At 38.4% G+C, this 23800-nt stretch overlaps 1 protein-coding gene across 1 annotated transcript in view; it reads right to left on the reverse strand.

Moving 5' to 3' along the window:
• Window positions 1-22903, reverse strand: part of sntg2 (syntrophin, gamma 2) — an 86137-nt gene extending 63234 nt beyond the window's left edge. Inside the window, exon 1 of the mRNA XM_042388240.1 lies at window positions 22513-22903. Within this exon, the coding sequence (XP_042244174.1) occupies window positions 22513-22581 (69 nt within the window). The 5' untranslated portion in view covers window positions 22582-22903. The remainder of the gene's footprint in view (window positions 1-22512) is intronic.
• Between the last annotated feature and the right edge of the window lie 897 nt (window positions 22904-23800).

A 23800-nucleotide genomic window follows, 5' to 3' on the forward strand; every position in this document is an offset into this window, starting at 1 on the left:
TAAACATTATACCAAATACTAAACATCAGCATGTTAGCATTATTAGCTCAAAGCTGTGCCCATGTACAGCCTGACAGAGACGCTATCATAGCTGTAGACTCTTAGTCTTGTTTGAGTTGGCTGATCTACTCCACAATCTTTCCACATGCCCTGTGGTAACTGCAGAAGTACCCCCAAGGTTGCAAGTTCCCCCTAATTGGAAATACATCATTACAGGGTAGACTGGCCCTATGTAGTTGCCTGTAAAAAGAGGTCAATAGAAAACAGGCTTCCCACATGATGCAGCCCCCTGAGTCATTTTATTGTGACCTCTAATAATAGCTCCTCTATTCTGTCATTTGTAGAAATGGCAAAACACAGCAGTGAGATGCATTATTCCCTCTGGTCTTGTCACAATCCCATCCATGATGTCTAAATATCATATAGACAAGCAATTCCCCAGGTCCCATCCTCAACCTCCTCCCCTTGTATATTGGCATATGCTTGAAAATCCTATTTTCAAGGGTTGAAGGTTGAGTTACATCATTTCCCCAAGCTTCATCAAAACCCAGCAAAAGAAGTCTATGTGATTGATGGATGATCTGACATAAACAAATTAACTGAAGGAGAAGAGTCTGTATTTGATGGGAAAACAATTGCCAGCTGAAGTGACTTGACTGTGAAGTGAAGAAACATCTTACAGGCAGTGGAAAAAATAGAAGGGAGCACAAATACAAATCAAAACCAATGAGCATTGTAAGTCTCACAAAGATATGATTTATTGCAATATGTTTCTGTATTCTAGTTATTGTGTCCACCCCATTTTTCATTTGCTTTCAATGTAGCAGGTCTTAGTAGGTTTCTCTGTTGACTGAAGTATTACGACACACCTCCTACAGCACTGTGGATAATAAGTAGTGCACCCATAGTGCTTGTACTAGTTGAACCCTTTTTTCAAATGTTTTCCACCAAGCATTTCAATTAATCATTTTCAACTAATTAAAGCAGCAGAAAGTAAAATCAATACTAGATAAAGGCTTGAATATCACTATCAGCAGTATTGTATAAAGATAATCACCCTAAACTCACAAGGATAACATACATACATTTTTCATATTTTTATATGTAGAAATTAAACATGAATTGCAATTAGATTTTTGGCATTTACAGTAGGTTAAAGGTTATTTCGAGTAATGTTAGACACCCTCAAAGACAGCGCAAGTTCTATTTAGATTCTTTGTTGCAGGTATAAACATATAGAAGCCGCTAAATGATTTTTTATTTGAAGAAATTAGGGCATGGATATATTCACTACATCTACTTGACAAGAAAAGGGGAATTATCACAAATATTGACATGATACAAAATGTTAAAAAAAACAAAACAAATATTCAAATACAAGAAATTACTCTGCCTGTTGTGATCAATACTTAATAATAATGAAATTCTTAGAATAAGACAGGGCAATGCAATAAGACAGTGATCATGAGAAGAAGAACAAGAATACAAATAGTTGTGGTTTGTTGTCCTATTGTTGTCCTTTTTTGAAGGCATTATCTAGATTTCAGTAGAACAGCAGAAGATTGACTTTTTCATAGAGGATGTATACAACTGCACTCTTGAGTGGGTGACAAAGGTGACAATCAGTGTGTGAGTGAGGTCAACCAATTCTCTTTTAAGAGACTTTGAGATGAAGGTTGTGCTCTGTTCCTGCCAAAGAGGACAGAGTGTTAATTAAGGCTTCATATGGAGCCTCTGAGGACATATGGCTGCTGGGCATCACAATGGCTACCCTGCATTCACAAAACAAGTTTCAAAGTTTGATGGTAGACAAAGGCAACATAAGCCAGTTTCCCTGACTGCCTGTAATGATAACAATAAAAAACACTTTCACCTCTAATAACTTTATTACTGCCCAGCCTCTAATGTAGCCGTTATTGTTTCTTGTCAAATGACGGAGCTGTTAAGTCTAAATAATAACACTACAATACCCAGTAACTGCGTTATTGTTATTGATGTGTCTTTGGCAAGATTTTCATACAATGCAGTACATTAACAATCACACAGCCATAAATTTTACATATTTTTGTTAAGGTTGACTGCACCAGGGATAAAAGAGCTTTTGTTCACTTTATTTGGCTATTGACATTTGAGGCATTAGCTAGAAAGACAGTGAGAAGCTAGTTTATTTGTGCATCAGAACACCTAACAGACAGTAGCTCAATAACTATAGAAATTTCCAGTCAATAATCAGTTTTTATATAGTTTTTATAATTAAAAAGTACCAAAGATCTCAGAAATACTCCACTTCCTCTTAGCAACTGGAGCCGCATGTCTATGTTCACAGCAGCTGGCAGGCTGAGCCCCAGCAGGGGAGCATAAACATGGGGAGAATGTTGTTAGCAGTTGTACTGAAGAGTAAGAACTACACCAGCATTTAAATTAACCAAAATGATATTGTCAGATATGTTTACATGCTGTTTACAGCTAATTAGCTTCGTAGCCTGCAAACTGACATTAGCGGTGCACTTTTCCTCAGTGGATGCTTGTTTAGGAGCTTGTTCAACAAGTTATGGTGCAGGACAAGATGTTTGTAAATTAGATAAGAAGGAGAGTTTAGCAGGGAAGCTAATGTGGGTTGGTGCTCAGAGTCTGTGGCTCTTGTGTTGTATAGCTGTCTGCTGACTGGCTGTTAGTTGGCGTGCCTGTCTGCTCTGCATACGATCCAACATCATTGACATTACTGTTTCATGCAAATGTGGTTTAAAATTAAGCAATTTGATTAGCTATGTGGAAACAAGTTGTTCATCTACGTAGACGCAGACGTAATGATCTTCCGATGAGTTATGCAAAAATAGGAGATGACATTTTAAAGGTGCAGTGTGTAGAATTTAATGTCATCTATCGGAACGGACTTGGCAGAAGTGGAATATAATATTCATAAGTATGTTTTAATTAGTGTATAATCACCTGTAAATAAGAATTGTTGTGCTTTCGTTACCTTAGAATGAGCCCTTTATATCTACATAGGGAGTGGGTCCTCTTCCATGGAGCCCGCAATGTTGCACTGCAATGTTTCTACAGTAGCCCAGAATGGACAAACCAAACACTGGCTCTAGAGAGGGCCTTTCTCATTTTTCATGAATTTCACGCCCCCTCAGTTTCTCCTACACCCTTGGAAGGGGAGAGGGAAGGGTATTCAGTTTATTGCAATCTTCAACCTCACTATTAGATGCCACTGAATCCTACACATTGCACCTTTAGTAGGTATGCTTCTTAAACAGTGGGCTACTGGGAGCCTCATTTGATGTGGTATGCAAGTTAGCTAGCTACGCTAACTAGGTTCCACTTTCTGAGTGGAATACAAACTTAACAGCACTATGAGTTCTCACAAATGTTAAATGCTGTAAAGAGACAAACGGCTGAAAATGTTAATGGCTGATAGCTAATGTTTAGTGTAAAAAATGCCCGATAACATACTGGAGAATGTCACGCCATATATCCTACATATAGAATGACATTCTCCAGTTAGTAGTGCACCATGGGAGTAGACAGTGTATCTCTTAATACCGTCGCTCTCAGTTTTCTTTCACCCACTACAATAGAAATGTCCACCAAGAGGCTTGAAGCTTAGACGCTGTTTCCATAAAAATTGATTTTTGAAAAATAAGAAAACAATGTACAATAGCTGCAGCGTCATTATAGCTGATATGTACGCTACTTAAACAACCTTAAAGTAGGGGCCTCCAGTGATGTTACATCTGATATCAGTGCTCAAAGACATCCATCATTTTCTCTGGGAAATTGATTCTTAACCAGTGTACTGATGCTTACTTTGGTGCTAAAATAATGGTGCGAATTATGAAACGATTAAAACATTGCTTGGCTCATTGAATGACTCACATCACTCGTTTGATGGGATGAGCTTTAGTGAGACTCTGTAGTTAAAAAGACCTAATTCATTCCTGTGGGTTGAGTTTTAGTTTGTTTTTAATGTACAGTAGCAGTGGGTGTTGTGGATTCTTATGGTAATCATGGATCAGTTACATATTTTCAAGTATTTAGTGACAGAGCCATCAAGGAAACAATGTGGGAAAGTATGTGGGAAGTGGGAACTGATGTCCCCCAAATAAAGTATCAGCTCTTGGGTTTATCATTTATCTTCTGCCAGCTTGTTGATGTGTGGCTGTGCAGGCATGTATAGAACCATAAACCAGTCTAGGCCAGATCATCAGCATATTCTGGTAAATACGCTGCTGTCTTGCTTCCTCATTTCATTTGTGTAGATTGAAAACAATAGAGTGGATAAAAGCAGCCTTGTGGGACACCTGTACATAAAACAATCTCGTTAAAAAACAACACACTGGTTGCATATTCTCTTTAGGGCAGTCTGTCAGAAATTCTTTAATCCAATGAAAAAAAAAAAAAAAAAACAACCCTTCAGCATTCAGATCACACAGCCACTGCAGAATCGCATTTATTTGCATTATATTCAAAACTGAATTGAGTTAAAATCTTATGACAGCATATCATATTCATCATGCCGACTGTGGTCATAATAGTGTCTTTTCACTTTAAAACCTTACCGCCTAACTGTGGGGGGGTGAAGCTGACAACCTAATGCAAGCTTAAATGTACACTGTGTTTTTAACACCATGTCAAAGTGGTGTTGATTCAAATCCATGGTCATTCTGGGGGCTTTGCTTTATTTACAATATAACACATAACACATCAAAACAAGGTGATGACCACAGCTTTTTTAAGTACAATAAGTGAGAATTCATGTAAAAATAATTTTAACTCCCTCAGTCAAAAGGTTAAGTGTCTCAGAAGAGCATACATTAGAGAAATGAGAGAAAAATCTACTTGGTTCCTAGTATCTGAGACCTGACCAGGGACACAACTGGTCTGAAATTGGATATGGTGTATCAATATCTCTTATACCTGAGTGGATCTGAGCAGATTCACCATCAGCTCTGATCACATGGTGCGTCATAATCATCACAGGAGAAAAATTTGTTTTAACAGAAAAAAAACAAAAAACTACATGTATTGCTACTCTCTCTGACCACAGTGCATCATGTTGCTGCCAGCGTTGGTGTTGTCTCTCTATTTGGGTCTTTATGGGACTCACTCTCTCTCAGTCTCTTTCAGATCAGGTCTCTTTTTTGCATCAGGTTCAGGTAGGCTTGCTTTTTTCCCCCAACATATTTGTGAGAACAGCATCTAATCTTCAGGCCTGCAGGCATTTCCCATGACAGCAGCTGACTGACATCTGATGGCCAGCGTTGCAAGAAGAAGCGCTAACAACTTCCATGGTGCACTACCTACTGAGGCACATCATAGCCCTGTATAGCCTATTACTGTTGATACAAAAAGCTTTTTCTCCTTTTTCAAGCACAATTTAGTATTGGTTACGTACTGGTAGCGTCTGTCCCTTTACAACATTCAACATTTGTGAGTAACCATCATTCTGTGAAGTTTGTATTTCACCCAGAAAGCTGGCAAGCTTAAAAGTGGAAGCTAGTTAAACTTGCTAACGTTAGTACTGATTCCCACTAGACATTTCTTTTTGTTCATGTTATTTCAACACGAGTTGTCAAGCTCCTGCACACTCTTGTGCTGTGTTCATCCCACTTTGTAGGAAGAGGGAGGTTTAGCTTGTGTTCACTGTCTCTCTTTCATGGGTTCAGTTGTGGAGATTGCAAATGATCAGACTGTCAGCAACAGACTCCCATGAGGTCAGCACTCTGTACGTTACTCTGTGAATCATGACAGAGAGTAACATAAGAAGTCACAGAGCCATGTTCGGATGCTGAAATCACATATGGGACAAAGCAATGGTTAACAATGTCAACCCCCCTTACTGCCTTTTGGAATTGAAGTGCTATTCCAAACTATTTTTAGTGCTTGCCCACACAGATATTGCACCAATCAAACTACAGTGCTGACATCTGAAAACATTGTTAGTCTGAAAATGATTCTCAGTACAGTAAGACCAAATCAATTTAAAGGTGTTGATGAAGTGAAAAAATCTGCCAAGTTGTTAAAGGTTTACAGAAAATTGTATTACCATTTGGTTTATAAGGTCACTGTAGTACAGAAGAGAATCTATGTACAACACTGAAGGAAAATCAAAGCCACATTTTTCAGAAAGTTACATATAGATGGTGAAAGTACAAATAATGCCACAGGGTGAACATGTATAGTTAATTAGTTAATTCAGGGGATATCTTCACACACAGTAGGTGAGCAGACTCAAACAGAGATGACAACATCAGTCAGACGTATTGCATAAGGGCTCACTTGATATCTGCAATTTATTTCAGACAGTGGTATAAATTATAAATGAGTCCAAGTCTAAAGGATTTTCAAAGAACATCTGAACTTTACTTAATATGAAAAAAAATGTTTCGCAATTAACAATCCTAATGTTAACTAGGAGAGTTGACAAGTTGATGGGGATACTCATCTAACAAGGCATTAAAGGCTTTCTGAGCAATTCTGTTGTTTTGAAGTATAATAAGATGAACATATCTCTGCAGGGGTTTCTGAATTAGTTAAAAACAGAAAACAACTCAGGGAACACCCACTGTGGAGATGTCTGAATTCATAAAGACAGGAGAAGGCCGGGGCTGGGTTTTTGATGTTTGAAGGTTCTTCTGACATACTTGGATCACAATTTCCTGTAAGTGTCTGGTATAAGTCGTGCAATTTGACCTGACAGCTGTGATTAGCCGGATTGGTCACACTTGCTAGAGGAGTCCTTATGAACATGTCATCAGTGGGGAACACATCAGAGGTGTGCTTGAGGAGGGTTTGAATTTCTGTCTTTTCGTTCACATTACTGAATGACTGACAAGGCAGAAATTGCACATCCGGTAGAGAAGATCAATTAAATAAAATATGAAATCAAACAACTCAACCGGTTCTATTTATTATACACTTGAGCTTTTTTAAAGAAATAGTTTGACATTTATACGTGCTCATTCATTGTAATACAGAGCGCTGCATACATGTCTGTATACTAAATATGAAACTATGGCCAGGAGATGGTTAGCTTAGCATAAAGACAGCCCAGATAGCATACAGAAGTGGGCCACTTCAGGCAATGATGCAGCACTGCTGGCCTTTTTCTGGCCGAATCAAAATGGACGTGAGCCTGAAATGGCCCACATGTAAAATAGCAAATATGGCCCAAATATCCCAAATCAAACGTGGGCCTTTTTTTTTTTGGTAAAGATGTAGTGCTCTCGCTGGATGTGGGCCAGTTCTGGTTAATCTGGTTTGTTCTTGGTTGACATATGGCTTGCTTGTGGCCCAGATCTGGGAAACAGGAGCGGACCGCCCAGGTGCCATCATTCTATGTGATATGTGGGCCGGATGAATCAATTTTGATATCTGGGTGGTAGCAGAGGGGAAACAGCCTGGCTCTGTCCAAAGGTCAAAAGAAACCCACCTATGAGCACCTATATCATCATGACTTCATGGAGTCTTGTTGTCACTGTGAGGTTGTCAGGCAACTCCAGGAAGTCACTTTGCCAGGCCAAGAAATAGTCCAGCAGATAACTCCATGTAAAATTTGTTTTTACAATTTGTTTTTTTGTACGGATAAAACAAACAGAATAAAACGTGTTAATTAGTGAACTTTAGAGGTACTGTAAGGCTCGCTGTTTCACCCAGTTTCCAGTGTTCGTGCTAAGCTTATAAGCTAAGCATCTCCTGGCTCCACCTCTGTATTGAACAGATAGCTACGAGAGTGGTATCCATATTCTCATTTAACTCTCTGGAAAAAAGCGAATCAACTAGAGCTGTAGTTAATTAATTGATTAGTTGATCAACAGAAAATTAATCAGCAACTATTTTGATAATCAATTATCACTTCATTGTCATTTTTCAAGCAAAAATGCCCAATATTCTCTGGTTTCAGCCGCTCAAACGTGAGGATTTGCTGCTTTTCTTTATCATGCATTACAGTAAATTGAATATCTTAAGGTTTTGGACTGTGGCTAGGACAAAACAAGCATGCTGAGAAACTGTAAATGCCATTTTTCCCACTATTTTTTTTTTAAACATTTTATAGACTAAATCAAGAAAAGAATCAGCAGATTAATTGATCATGAAAATAATCATTAGTTGCAGCACCTAGAATCAACACTTGAGCAACATAGTACAAGTATGTGGGCATAACATATTCTGTTTCTCAGTTAAATGTTTCCAGCTGTTCACTGTAAAGTTTTAACTGTGAAGCAAAACAAACAGAAAGGTTTGCAGCCACAATGGGACGATCAGATGAAGAGCTGCACATGACAGGCACTTCCTGCAGTTTGAACAAACATCAAAACTCACACGTCAGCCAAGTAACACCACAGGACACCTTTTACTGTGCTGTTTCACTTGTATGAAATAACACTCACACCATGTCCTCATTCTGGGCTCTGATCACAGCTGCATGATTTCAGGTTTACCGATGGCTGCAGCAGTGGTCTGTCCTATAATAGTAAATTGTTTCAGGATCAATTTGTACAATTCACCTTTGTAAATTTTGCACACAACACTTGAGCATACAAAGACAAATGCAGAATAATGACACAAAGTCTTTTTCAAATTCTTCAAGAATTTGCAAGCTTGTTGGACCTTTAAGTGATTAAGACTTCACTAAGACAGGTAGCCTGCCTGCAATATAATTAACACAGACTGGCCTGCACACTGCAATTAACATTGTGTCCAGCTGACCACATTTCATGGATATATATAGGATTACTGTTTTAAGCACAAAACTGCTCTGCCACAGCAAAGAGCACAAGTACAGACAGCCTTTTTTTTTTAACAACAGGAAGCAACAAGAAAACAAGGTTCAAGAAAAATGTCATGATTTTCAGAAACACTTGCACCTCTAAATTGTGTGAGACAGCAGTTGCAATCTGTCTGAACCATCATCTCAACTGTTTAAAGTGTTTGTACCAGGGTAGCAAAGTTGTGACTCCGGTGGGATGGGGTAAGGTACACTTCTCAGAGTTAAAAGAAGTGAATCAGAGGGAGATCTTACTTTGCTTGGCACAGTTGAAGTGGAAAAAATTCTTGTATATGCTCAGTCGATCATGAGTACCGGGGTGCTTTTTTCATTCTTATCAATGATTTGAGTGAGTTCACTGGAAATGAGGCACCACTGTCCCCAGCGTCACATGAGAGCACAGAGGTTCAGACCACAGTGTGTTTTCATTTTCACAGCCTAAACTATAGAAATTGTAGGGTACCATGCTTGCAGCTTGCTTTTCATAATATGTATTAATTGAAATTTACAGTACACATGGGACATTAATTTCATAGACCCATGTGTGTAGGGTCTGACTCAAATTGAGAAGGATGGGACATTTAATGAGAATCTGACATGGTTGTAATGGAAGTAAAGCCAGTGAATCTGCCTCTACGAAGGCAGGTCATATCTTTAACCTGCAATAACTGCTTTTTGACCACTTGGGGGCAGCAGAAACAAAATGCAACACAACATTGACATATTATCACCTTTTAAGTTGATCAGGCAAACTTGTTAGCAAATAGTAGCTTATTGCATATCTAGCAGTTATGGAGCAACATTATCGTTCATTTGGAGTTGTGTTTCTGTCCACCTGGTGAATGTAAGTCCAATATTCACTCTCCTTTAGCTCAGTTTTGGCTCTCTACCAACTTCTGAGGAATAATTGGTTCTTTAGCAGTTGAATGTTCCACTGTGTTCAGCAGCTAGTTGCTCTTTGTGTGTTTGCCATTGAAAAGGTAGTATTAACTTAGTTTTTACAGCTTTTTTGTTGAAAAACATTACTACAAGAGCAGTGGGAGTGAATCAAAACAGTAGAGTTGCAGCCAGACAGCTTAACAATGAACTGAAAGTCACTACAAAGCTGCTTAAACTGAGGGGAGCTGCAGAGTTGAAATTCTTTGTTGGTTCATCACTTAAAGTGATGCTTCTAACATTATATATTGTCGTTTTATAGATGGTTATTATAAAAAAAAAGATTATAGTGTCTTAAAAAGGGTACCCAGTGGAGTCTTTTGTAAACAAAGTTATGTTCTTCCTCACAGTTTCTCACCAAAACACATTGTGTGTATTCTTGACACCTAACAAACCGAATGAGTGCATTTCCTCCCTTATTAAACATACTCTTGAATATTTAACAACTTGCATTGTTTACGTCTTTGTTTGCCTGCTTGTAGTCTTTTTCTTCCTTGCCTTTCCGGGGGCATCTCTACATGTTCTGGCACACTACTGCTAGGCTTGGACTATTTTTCATACTTTAGTACCTTCCCAACATTTTACAGGAGTATAAAGTATATGAGAGTATTTGTTAAAAAAAACAAAAAACAAAAACAAAACAGCAGCAGCTGTCAATGGATGCAGCTAATCAGTGATGAAGACATATGTTCGGTTTTGATGTCTGTCATGTGGGCATTGATTGACAGATATGATTGACAGTTCGTTCACCTGCTGCTCTCCAATGTCCAGTGCTCAAATCAAGTTGCACTTATAGTTGGGTACCAAACTCAGTACTTTTAAGGGTATCAACCGGATTACATTAATACTATTGAGTACCGATTCACGTTAGATCAATTGGTGCCAAATTTCAGTGCCTTGCAGGACTGAGATTGAGTGCGACTCCGAGCACAGCTCACTCTCAGCGGGACTGAAAGTGAGTGCAACCGCAAAATAAGATTTAAAAACACATTTAATGACCAAAGCATCTCACACAGAGGGTGAGACACTGACAGGCTGTCTTTATGTATAGTCTTTGGCTGGAACCAGCAAATGTTGGCCATGTGGGAATGATAAATGATGAATGAAGAATTAGCGATCAACTATTTGTTGATTGACTAATCAATTAACTGACTCATTGTTTCAGCCCCAAATTCATATTGTGCTCACATGGTGCATATTATTGTATGCTGTAAAACTGTTACATTTGTCTACCTTAGTGAAGGATAGGCCTACATTATATTTACAAGCGAGATAGCGGTTTTCATAGAGGCGTCAAAAGGGGCTCAAAGCTAATTTTTGTGGATTAAGTGGATTAATCTGGCCATGTGTTTTATTCATCAAAGTCAAGCTTTTGATCAGACATCAAGGCCTCCCTGACAAATATTAATTTTCACGTATGCAAAAGCTTTTGGGTATCATTTAGCCATAGAACTGTTGTGGCATATTATTAATGGCTTGAGTTTAATATGATGATTAGGATGTGGGATGGTGTTCTGTACACTACAAGAATTTAGGCTTAGTTGCTTGTGTTGTATATTAGCTTGGTTGTATTTATTTATGCAAAACAAATAACAGTTATTTCATGAATGTGAACAGTTTCCCTGCATATTTTAATAATCCAGTCATTTCTGCCTCCTCAATTTCTCCTTCCCAATGTGGAGATAGTTGACTTGTGTTCACTTTGGCTGAGGTGGAGGAAAACTTTCCAGACACTGATAACCTTGAAAAGCACCACAACTGTCAAATGACACACAGACACACAAACATAGCCAGAGCTCACTACAATCTCCACACGTTTTACATTCAGATCTGTGACATCATTTCTAGAGAAGTCATCACACCAGCACATATAGAGAGGTAATGCTTTTTTATTTATTTATTTTTTAAAAATCTTGCCTTAATCCATCTACACCCCTTTCCAGTGAATCAAGCTTAAATTCCATCAAATCAGTTTAACATTAACACACCTCTCATCATGGATTTCACACAAATCCAGCCCATGATTCATAGGTTTCTGTGAGTGTAACTGTTTCAGGGCCATAGCCAGACATCATTCACAATTTACTCTCTCTGGCTGCATGCCTGAAAAACAAAAAATCACATTCATCTGAATATCTCTTAATGAATATGAAATATTGATTGAACTGAAATATCAAACTGTACAGTATGAAGACCTCCAAATAGTCTGAACAGTCTACGTCAGTTTACTGTATATAAATGCAAGGAAAAACTGTGCAACTCATAGTTTTAGCTATTGATGGTCTCATTATGGTGAACTAGTGCACCAACAGCCAGACATTTGGATTCCTCTGCAGCACTACAACAATACATTTTCTTCAGATAGGAAATGAATAAGCTGTATGTATAACAAGCACTGGGTGATGTTGGCAGGTGTCATAATTACTACTTTTGTGAAGCCGAGCCCTTTCATCTGGATCTTTTTAAAAATCTTCATCACATCTGAAATCCGACTGAGATGTAGAACACAAGATGAAAAGCAAAACCCAGCAGTCTATTCAAGCTTGTCCTCTTTTGTGTGTGGTGGGGGTCAATTAAAAGTACCCCAGGGTTGTGTCAGCAGTGAAATGGATGTGCAGTTCTACAATTATACGAGAATGTCAGATTTATCAACCTAATTTGCCTGGGATTTCTTTTTAGAAAAGTTGAGCATTTTATCATTAATCGTGTTTGAAATCCAAGCTGAAAGCTCCCACTTGGAGCAAAGAGTTACAAGTATTTGCTGTATTTATAACAACTATAAGATATAGATGGATAGGGGACATACTGCACCTTATTTGCAAATAATTAATATGCATCTGGCTTACACTGCAAAAGTGCAGGCACATACATTTTGCAAACTGTAAGCTTGCATTTTTGCTAACATGCACATTTCATAAATTGCAAACATGCTTGTTTTAGACATTGTGCCAAACTCGTTACCATTTGGAAGCACAGTTGAAAATGCTTATAATGGTCATGCCTGTCTGGGTTAAATTGATCACTATAAACAGATGATTATTACAACTTAATTTTCTTTCTTTTTCTTTATTTCTCATGCAGATTACCATCTAATTGACAGTGCAGCTGTTTTAAACGCTTGTTGTTTTACTCCTACGTCTTACTGCAGTTTTGCTGCTGCATCTTGTTTTTGGCAGTTTTTCATAAGCTTCAAGGAGACTACGTTTTTCACTGAAAGAAAATGACTTTCTGTTTCCCCGTCATGATTTCAATGTGCATGCAGCACCAGCCTTAGGTAACCAGCTGGAAGCAGACAGGTTACTGCGAGGCAATAATGGTGCCGCAGCCACTAAGTACATATCATACATATATCAGGGGATTTAAGTATAAAAAATTTATTTTTTTTTCCCCATATGTTGTTCCTAACCCTAACCCATGTATAAAAACTTGAAAAAAAAAAACTTGATTACTGTAAGTGAATTATTTAGCAGCATTTGTATAGGAATGATTCTATCCAGAGTTTTTTGATCCATGTAAGTGGTTGATCACTGTAACTGTGATCACTATGAGTGGTTTCCACTGTACCAACAAGCAATGTTGCCTTGCAGATTTAAAATAAAAAAAAAGTTAAAAATATTAATGGATTTTCAAAAATCCATTAAAAAACAGCCCAGAGACACTGCTGCAGTGAGGAACATAATCCATCATCTTTACCATCCTGCTAATTACCACATTTAGTTGAACTATTTTCATTTCTTTCAATGAGAATGTACTCTTATTCCACATAAGACTGGTAGCAGCATCAAGACATAATGTCTGTCTTCACATTCAGTTTCTTCTGCATGGACCTACTTTAAATACAACTGCAACAAATGTGCCTCTTTATAAAGTTATGTAGGAAAATTCACCAGTCATCCCATTTATCATGATGGATTATATTCATCAACGCAGCAGCATGTCTTCACAAGCCGTTTTAAATGTATTTTAGAAAATAGCTGGAGCTTAAGCCTCAGACGTGCTGGGTAAACCTGCAGCTTCTGACTGTGGTACAGTAAATACACGGTGCGTGACTCTTCACAGGCTTACACTGGTTACACCGGTGTTACAGCAGATCTGATCTTCTTGTGGATGAAACAGTTACTTTAGATAGATATTTTTATTACCCAACTTTACCCCTTTCAAATTTATAGCCAGTTAATCTTAATCGTACATTAACTTTTTATTGTTGCATTAAGCCAATTTGCCAGCACAGATTGTCCTCATTCGTTCTTAAAGCTTTCTTCTCTTGTATTAAATTGAAGTACAATTCAGAAATTAGTACAACCTGTTTTGGATCTTTAAGAAATAGTTCAACATTTTGAGAAATATAACCTATTTGCTTTCTTGCCGAGAGGTAGATGAGAAGATTGATACCATTCATGTGGAGAATGGTATCAATCTTCTCCCCTGACTCGGCAAGAAAGCAAATGAACACATTTCCCAAAATGTCGAACTCTTCCCTTAAATCTGCATTAAGTGATTTTTTTTTTGGCCACTTGGGGGTGCGGAAATAAGTTTTGAACACAACAATGACATACCATCATGTTTTAAGTTGATATGTTGAACTTTTTAGCAAAGAGTTGCTTATTTACACATCCAGCAGTTATGGAGCAACATTATCATACATGTGGAGTCATGTTTCTGTCCACCTGGTGAACGTGAGTAAAACATTTGCTCTCTTTTAGCTCTGTTTTTGGCCTCTTATCAATTCCTGAGCGAAACATCTGGCTAATTAGCTGCTAAATGCTCCACTATGTTCAGCAATTAGTTGCTAACTTTGTCCATTTGCCGTTTGGTGCTGAGCAGGTAGTGTACAGTGGGTTTTTAGAGCTTTTTTTCCAGTGTAAGTAGCTGCCTGCTGTGGCTGAAAGCGACACTGTGAGAGCGGTGAGAGTGAAGTTGGGACCAGACAACTAAACAATGAGCTTAAACTCGCTATAAAGCTCTGTAAAGCCGAGGGGAGCTGCAGAGTCGCTGATAATTCTCTGTAGGTTCATCAAGACAAGCAACGCACCTGACATATTGATACATTATTATTAAAAAATATGTTAATTGCAGCCACTTTAAAGTAAATCATTTATTTTAAAAATGACTGAATAAACATTGTAGACTTTCTCATGTAAGGATGCAGCTGCTGAAAATGCCGTTGTATTTGTTCATCAAACAACTTAGAAATTTTGTTTTATTTGAACAGAGATTAAAAATGTGGGATTTGCAGAAAAGCAACTAGGTGTGTAATGATGTGGGACTTCAGTTCTCCGAGGTAAACTTAATTATCTCAAAACCTGACTGAAATTACTGCAGGTATTTCACTGTATAAGCATTAAGTAGATAATTTCCCTATGCATCAGTAAACCTGCTATATGCAGTACCATGCTGTATGACAAAATCCTAGGAGGTCAATACACTGTAGACAGAATGAAGCTCTACCCTCATACGCACAGAACTCACAGAAATGTGATATTATATCTTCCGCAATCATCCTTGTTCAATCTTCCACTCAGAGTGGCTCTATGGGGAATCAAAACCACTTGATGTATTTCCTCTCTATTGTATATTCATTGTTTGGATAGGCTTGTCTCAAAGAGCTTTACTGCTCAAATAACAGCACGGATGACTGTGTGATAGCCGCTGCTTCCCCAAATCTGTCCAACATGTGTGAGATTACTGCATGCGGTTTTGAGAGAGCGAGAGATGATCAACTAGACGAAGGAAATGAGTCCAACTAGTCTGCAAATTTTCTAAGAATTCCCTTTGCTTTTTGATATGCATGTGTCGTGCTCTCTCTCCCTCTCTCATACATACAATACAGGCACAGACAATAAGAAAACAAATGCATTTTAAACAATGCAGTGACAGTTAGGAGCTGGGTTTGAATGGGGGCTGGGAGTTCTCCTGTTGGCACTATGGGAGGAGTAATTTTGGGGCGAATGTAGATTTTGAGGAACTAATCTAGGACTGTTTATATTTCCAAAAATTATTTTATTCCCATTTCAAGGACAAATCTCAGTTAGATATGCAACCATTGCTTTAGTGCATCTTTTGAGTGCAGCTGTCTGAAGTGGTAACAAACTGTGAAGTGTCCACGACAGTTCCCTGTCGGCTGGTAAAGGGACAAGGTACAATTCTTTATATCTCACTTGGAAATGAATAGGACATTAAAATGCATAAGTTTCCCGCCTTGAATCTAAATAAAAATGCTAATGAAACGCTGTGGGTATTAATAATGCAGAGGACGAGTTTCCTTTTATTTGCTAAGGAAACATTTCGAGAAAGGTTTCTAAACATGTGACAGCATGACTTGTTTTGATGTGTCAGGATTTATGACACTACATATCCTCATGACATTTTTAAAAATTAAATCATCATCTAATTAAAACTTTAATTACTGCCTGGTTTTGTAGTTGAATAATGGAATATGACTGTGCATAATACTGTATTATATATGTCTCTTAGTACTTCCTACGGGGACTAATTATAAGCTTAGAAAAAGACAAATTCATGATATAAGACTGGAGTCTGCCCTTTGGCCCAATTCACAACTCTCATGGGTTCCTCAAGTTCCTGCCATTAGTTCACACGCCATAAAGAGATTAAACTAAAACTGTGAAGCTACCTGACAGAAAATGATGTCTATATAATGATTTTGTACAGTATTAAACACTTTACACAGCAGATGAGAAAAACGCGGAGTCAGACAGGAATCAAACAACAATGTGGAACGTGTATGCATTCTTACTCTAGGGTCATTAAATGACACTATTCATCTTGAAGAGCCTGACTCCGCTGATAGGAGCAGAATTGAATATTGTGCTGCCAATGAAAGACACTAAACATGACCTCTTTTTTAAGAAACTGAATTTCAGTTTTAGAATATAAAGTCTGATTGTTCTGTGTCCTTTCCAATTACCTGAGTAGCTCTGGGAGAATGAAAAGTTAAAGAGAATACATGTTCATGCTCCAACAGGACTGATTTGGTTAAAATATGATTGACTTCCTGAATACAAAAGCATCGACTTTCACACTCCACTGGGGTATAATTATGCTTCTGCAGCTCCTGCCAAGGAAACCCTCGGGCGTGTGACCACAGAGGTTTGGAAATTTTATATGACATGCATGTCACATATTTTTATGCATTTAGAAAGGGACAAGCCAGGGTTGGATTGTCTGATAATCATATTGTATTCCTCTCTATTTAATCCCATTTGTAGAGATCTGAGATTTGGGGCTGTCCTTGCTGTATCTTCCTGCTCCCCCTGTAAAGGTTACGCTGGCCAACAAGTCAATATCACCAACAGTTCATGCAGTCGTGCAAGGCTGTGTGTGAAAAATTATTCCATCATCGCACATATTTTAGTGTCAGTACAGTTTGACATATTTGCTCACACTGTATTTACAGGGGGAGCTGTCATGCTTACTCAAGAAGACTGTGTTTGACATCTGAACATGAGAAATTATTAAAATTATACACATGGTTGCAACACAACAAGTTTGAGTCACATTCTGGAGATAAATTTGCAATCATACATTAGGGGCACAAGAACAAGCTCTACATAAGTTCAAATAGAAATTGAGTCTAGTTATAATGTATGTGCTTACTATGTGGACGTTTACACACCACTAAATTAAAACAGGTTACACAAATTAGTTTTCATGTAGATATTAGTTGTGAATAAATATCAACACAGTAAATGCTGGTGTAACTGTTACATAGCTAATAACACCAACTCACATAGCTAACGTTAGCTAGCAAATATACAGAATGACTCTGGACTGAGTAGTGAAGAGCTAACTTAAACACGGTCGACATATCTGACCCAACACTTGATACAACGCTGGTTGATAATGATGTAAAGTGGGAAGATCTTAAATGACATTTCACAAACATGACAACATAATGTAACTCAAATAGCAAAAAGTTCTGACAATAACATTTTGCTAAACGACGTAATAACGTCAGCTAGGTTAGCATAATTGAATATTTATCTCTCATTCTGAAAAGCATGAATACTACTAACTCTTGATGCCAGAGGGTTGTTCCATCAAGCTGGCTAACGGGATAGCCTGGCTTATTTCGATTAGCCACGCTAATTTAAGTGAGAGTTCCATTCCATCACTGAGGCTTATATGAGTCCCAGCTCAGTAACCATGGTAACTTATTCAGCAGAACTAGCCTGCTCTCTGGCAGGTTTACGGTCAAGCTTGATTCAGCTGCATGTCAAAGAGTGTCCGAAAGACAGAAACAGACTCTCAAAAGACTGAAGTGTATTTTCGCACTTGCATCGCTTGTCCGTGTTCGGAAACATTAAATAGAAAACTGTGAAGGACTTTTACAAAAATATTTAAATTAATCCCCATTTTATTGTTGTCACTTCTGTGTTGGAGTGAACCGTTTTATTTAAAAGCTTAGCATTTATAATTTAAGAAATAAATGTGTGCCAGCTTGTGCAAGTTATTTATTTATTCATTCAACCATTTTGTTCAAGCTGTGAAGACAAAAAGAAAATTAAATAAAGTCCAAACCATATCCTTCTGCTGTGTTTAAATGTATGTAGTGGTAACTGCTTATAGTGATCACAGTTACAGTGATCAGCTGCTTGTATGGATCAAAAAGCTCTGAGACAGAATCATTCATATACAAAATTTATGCTGTTTAAATAAGTCGCTTACAGAAATCAAATAGTCCGCCTACAGTGTTCATTTGGGTCTCTTCATAAATGACAACACATGGAAAAACATTTTAAACTACATAAATCTATTTTTGTACTTTACTCCCATGATAGGTGGCTGCTGCTTCGTGAACAATGAAATCATGATGGAGACAGAAAGTCATTTTCTCTCAATGACAAACGTTGTCTCCTCAAAGCTTATGACAATAAAAGGGGAGGAAGAAATTTAAGCAAAATTCACTGCTATCTTTGCCTGTTCTGCCGCCGGGGAAAAGAAGAAACTTGTCATTGACAAAAGTCAGAACCCGCCGCTTCAAAAATGTGCACACTGCGATTGAAACAGCTATACCGGATTTTGAAACAGTCAATAAAATTCAGTAGCTTTATATTCATGTAGGCTAATAAATATACAAATGTCAATTAGAAGGTATTCTGCATGACAAATAAAGAAAAAGAAAAGGTTATGATAATAATCTGCTTATAGTGATATTTGACCCGGACAGACAGATCACTCCAAGCGGTTTCCACTGTACGTATATCCTTCTCCAGTTTCTTCACTGCAAATTAATTTTTAACTTTCATTGACGCTTGTAAATGGACATCCTGTGAAGGAGAAAATGTGTCAAAGAGTATGATAATGTTGTAAGTTGGTTCTCTTAAGTTGCCAACACCATAATTTTAAACATACATCTGATATTATCTAGCCTAGTGATCATATAACCACAGTCACTGATCTGAATGCTCATTTATTAACAAATAAAGATAAAACCATGAACGGGGACAAGCACTGCTCTTCACTTTCCCCACACAGACTCATCAAGCTGGATGCAGGGATTGAACAGTCAACTTCTAGTAATAAGTTCGGTCCTCTAACCTTTAGGCCATCACTGCCCACCTACAGATATGCATTTAATCTGTCATCAATTTTGTGCCAAGCCATCTCCTTCACCTTGTTAATTGTGGCAGTTTTGCCCTTTTAGGTGAAAACTCCTTTATATTCTTGTAGTTTCATCAGCAGGTTTGTTCTGCTGTGGAGAAGAACACCGCTCTAGTTTTCTCTTATTTTTGCGACATAGTATTGTCTTTTCGACAATCGACTGTTCTGGGCTGCTTATGTACTCTGTGCACGCACACATTGAAAGCTTATTCCAGTCTCCCTAGACTTAGCGTTGACTAGACATGGCTAAACTGCGTTAGTGGAACAGCTTGAGCCTCAAGTGAAAGTTGACGTTAATTCTAGTCAGAGTTTTTCAAGTAAGCGCAGCTTTCTTTAGCTGCATTGATGGAACACCCCTCAGGTGTAAATGGGCAAACAGTGACTGCCTGTTTCAACGGTCCAACGTTTTCTTCTCATCCACTCTTGGATGCTTTTTGATGTATGTTTGGGGCCATTATCCTGCTGAAAGACCCATGACCTGCCACTAAGACACAGTTTTCTGATACTGGGCTGTATGTTTCACTCCAAAATGCCTTGACAGTCTTCTGATTTCATTGCACCCTGCACAGATTCAAGGCACCCAGTGCCTGAGGCAGCAAAGCTCTAATTTTGTTTCATCTGTCCAGAGCACATTCTCCCAGAAGGACCGTGGCTTGTCAGCGTGCATTTTGGCAAAGTCCAATCTGGCTTTTTTTTTTGTCTCTCCCTCTTAGATGTGGGGTTTTCCTGGGTCTTCTACCATGAAGCCCATTTTCATTCAGACAGAAATGGATGGTGCGACTTGAAACTATTGTACCTTGAACTTGAAGATCAGCTTGGGTCTGTTATAAAGTTTTCTTTGGTTCATTCTCGACAATTCAAGCTTCTGTTCAATCTCATGCCGATTTTCCTCTTGCAATCATGTCCAGAGATGTTGGCTAGAGTTTCATGGGCCTTAAACTTCTTAATAATATTGGCAACAGTGGTCACAGGAACATCAAGCTCTTTGGAGATGGTCTTGTAACCTTTACGTTGAAGATGCTTGGCTATCACCTTTTTTCTTATGTCTTCAGACCACTCTCTAGTTTTTCTTCTGTTTTCCATGTTCAATGTGATGCACACAGTGGCACAAAACAGCAGAGTGAGTAATTTTCTCCTCTTAAACTGGCTGCATGAGTGATTATAAGATTGTAAACACCCATGATACTAATTAAAACACAACAGTCGGCTTAAAGTATCACAACAAATCAATTATTTCTTACAAATTCTAACGGGTACCAATAATTTTGTCCAGGCTATTCAAGAATGTCTTTGTAAAGCAGGAATTCAGGTATTTTCACAACTTTTTTGTTTTGTTCCCCTGCAAACCAAACATAGACATGCATTGATAATAAAATATCTTTTAATTTCAACACTGTTCAGGGACAAATGGTGCATTATTTTAATAAAAATCCACATCTAATTTATCAGTGATTTCCAGCGTCAAAAAAGCTAAATCTAAGACTTTTAAGGCTGACAAAACTTGTTTGTAATAATAATTTACCTTCTATTTTTAACATTTTTTAACAATAATTCAAACCTCAACCTCACATAATTAAAGCATTTCTTTTTAAAACTTAAATGTTTCATTACTGTGGAAGCACAGGAAAGTCTGGACTTAACACCTTGAAACTGCACACCATCTGTTCACAAATACGCATGATGGAGCGAAAGCCTATTGCAACAGGAAAACTCTGCTTACTGTGTAATTTTAGCCGTCAGTCAGTGGTAAATAGAGAGTGGGATATGTGTGAAAAGTGAACACACACTAAGCAAAAATAAGCTGCAGACTTGTGTCCCTTGAGGCTCACGTATCCAGTTTTAAAAGCAAATGCTTCGTGAACGGAAAGTGCCCACAACACAGGACTCTAGGGACTGATGAAATTAAAGGTGCTATTTGTCCAGTGGAAGCAATGAGAAATGACAGCTGAGTACCATGCAGCAAATGATGGGTCATATTTAACCCAAGAGGACATACAGTCCAGAACTTTACATAAAAACATAAGACAATGCAAGGTGTCCTTGAAGAGATGTAAGCGAGCAGATTATCATCATCGTTATCAAGTGTAATGTATTGTATATATAATCCTTAGTTGAAACAAAAATAGCTTTGCCTGGTTAAATAGACTGTGCTTGATTAAATATTCAGAAACACACATATGTCATATGTTGCATCTTGAGTTCAGCAGCCTTGCATACAGCAAATAAAAACTGTTAAAAGGGTAAAGGCCTACAAAAAGGTCAAAACTGTTTGCATTCTTGTTCATGATGTCTAACCACAATACCCAATTAAGCATGTACATGAAGTTCTTCAGGAAAGCTCAGCTCAAATATGTCTGTGCCTGACTATGGAAAACATAATGAATGTTATATACACAAAGGCAGTATCATACTGTACAAGCAGGCAACACATTAAATCAGTCACTTATTGAATAGCTATGATTTTTATGATGATAATAATAAATGTCAATAACGTCTCTGGTCAAATTGGACGTCTAGGAAAGGTCTATAAAATGTTAAGTTATATTGAGCCTGTGTCTGTAGGGTAAAACTACTGTAACGTCACCACAGCAAATGGAAAGAGCGTCACACCAGCCTCCAGTCACACATCTGCTACTTTAATGTTTTCTTGCTTATGGGCAAATTTACATTACTATACTAGCAGGAGAAAATGCTTGTAGGAGATACCTGCGGTCCTCTGGTAAATTCGGCGTGTACAAGATGATGGATGAAGCACCGTGTTTCAACGAAATTTTCTCTAAACTTGTACAAGCATATGCGTTGTTTGCTCCCGCCCTGCGCGGTGTAATGTTATTTGAATGAGGGAGGACTGCAAAAAGCCATTTATAAAAAGTCATAAATGTGTTCAAGTGAGAGCACCATGGTGAAGCAAATGTACGCCGAAATGAGCAGATGCTGCTAACGGTTCAGGGAAACAATTACCTGAAGGCATGCAAGGTATTTGCAAGTATTTATAAGCGAGGGAACACCTAGCAGGCGTTTTTTAAAGGCAGTTTGGTGTTTTCTGTACATCAAAGAAAACTGCGTGCATGTTTTTACTGACGACCCCTCCACATAACACATCTCATGCGGGGCGAAAAGGGTGAACTGGTCTGCTGTTTTAAGTTTATTATACACATGAATAATACAGGTTTACTTGCCGAAGTTGGAACCAAAAGGCTGGCGGGTCGCTCGGTCAGCTCAGGTTGCTGTTTCCCGGGCACATTCATTTCCCATAAAACCGCTTTCTCTGTCCGCTGACTTCGACGAGAGTTTCTCAAGTCATTTATCCAGCAATAAGCGTTATTCGCCGGCGTCCCGTTCAACGACAGAGGCGGACGGAGAAACCATGCCTATAAGCTCTGTCAGGCTTTGTTAAAGCTTTCTGTATCCTGCAATTACAACTGTTTCGCCCGCTGCAGGGACAAATTAGTTACGGCAAGCGTTGCTTATTTCTCCACAGCTCAGCTTGCACACACTGGCTCCTACGCTGCTGCTCATCAGTCTGCATGCCTCTCCACCTGCTGCCTGTCTTCCTATTAACCATTCCTGCGTCAAAGCACAGCACATTAACCCATTCACTGGTGTTTAAGTTCTGAAGGCATAGTGGCGTTTAAAGAGTATAAATTATGTAGATATTTATCATGACAGCAGTTCACAGTAATTGGTGCTAGGAGTGGCAGCAGCAGTGGCAGTGTAAGTAGGGGTGGGATACATTACCATTTCTAAATGCATTCATGTGCTACAAAACAACATGAAATCAATATGAAGCTAATCTAGTACTCAGTCCTTCAAGATTGTGTTCAGGTGAGGCTTGCAAGTATAACCGACCCTTCCCCGAGCAACCTTAATGGATGCAGTCGCAAATTAATTTCTGTAGAAGCCTTAAAGGCATTGCTTGAGGGGGCCTTGCTCATTTTCCTGGTGGAAGGAAGATGGGTCAGAGATGATTTTTCTGAGCTGGTCTTACTACTGACTCCTCATACTGAAGCTGGCCTGAGGGAATGGGTGCTGTCTGATTCCTACATCCTTCAGACTCAGATCCGGCTGCACCAGGCTTACATTGGATTTTAGCAGTATAGACAGACAGGTTTATACACAAAATATGATATCTCTTCCAATAACCAGCACTCTGTCAGGAACAATAGTTAGGTTATAAAAGAGACCGAAGAGCATACACTGCCCGAGTGATGGTTTCACTTTGAATTACAGGCCTATAATCATTTTTTTATGCCCAGGTTTAGAGTTTTGTGCACATCTGGGAGGGTAACAATGATGGAAAGCTACAGTGTAGTATACTGTATGTAACCATTCATCCATAGCATTATGATCAGACAAAATGAAAAGGTATCAAAAGAGGACTGGAGCATGTGTGCTTGTCAGGAATGCTCCTTAAGCTTCACACTACAATAACAGGCATCCACTCAGCATCCACTCAGCATGCTGTTT

The sequence above is a fragment of the Thunnus maccoyii genome, chromosome 16 (assembly GCF_910596095.1).
Source record: "Thunnus maccoyii chromosome 16, fThuMac1.1, whole genome shotgun sequence".
Lineage (NCBI taxonomy): Eukaryota > Metazoa > Chordata > Actinopteri > Scombriformes > Scombridae > Thunnus > Thunnus maccoyii.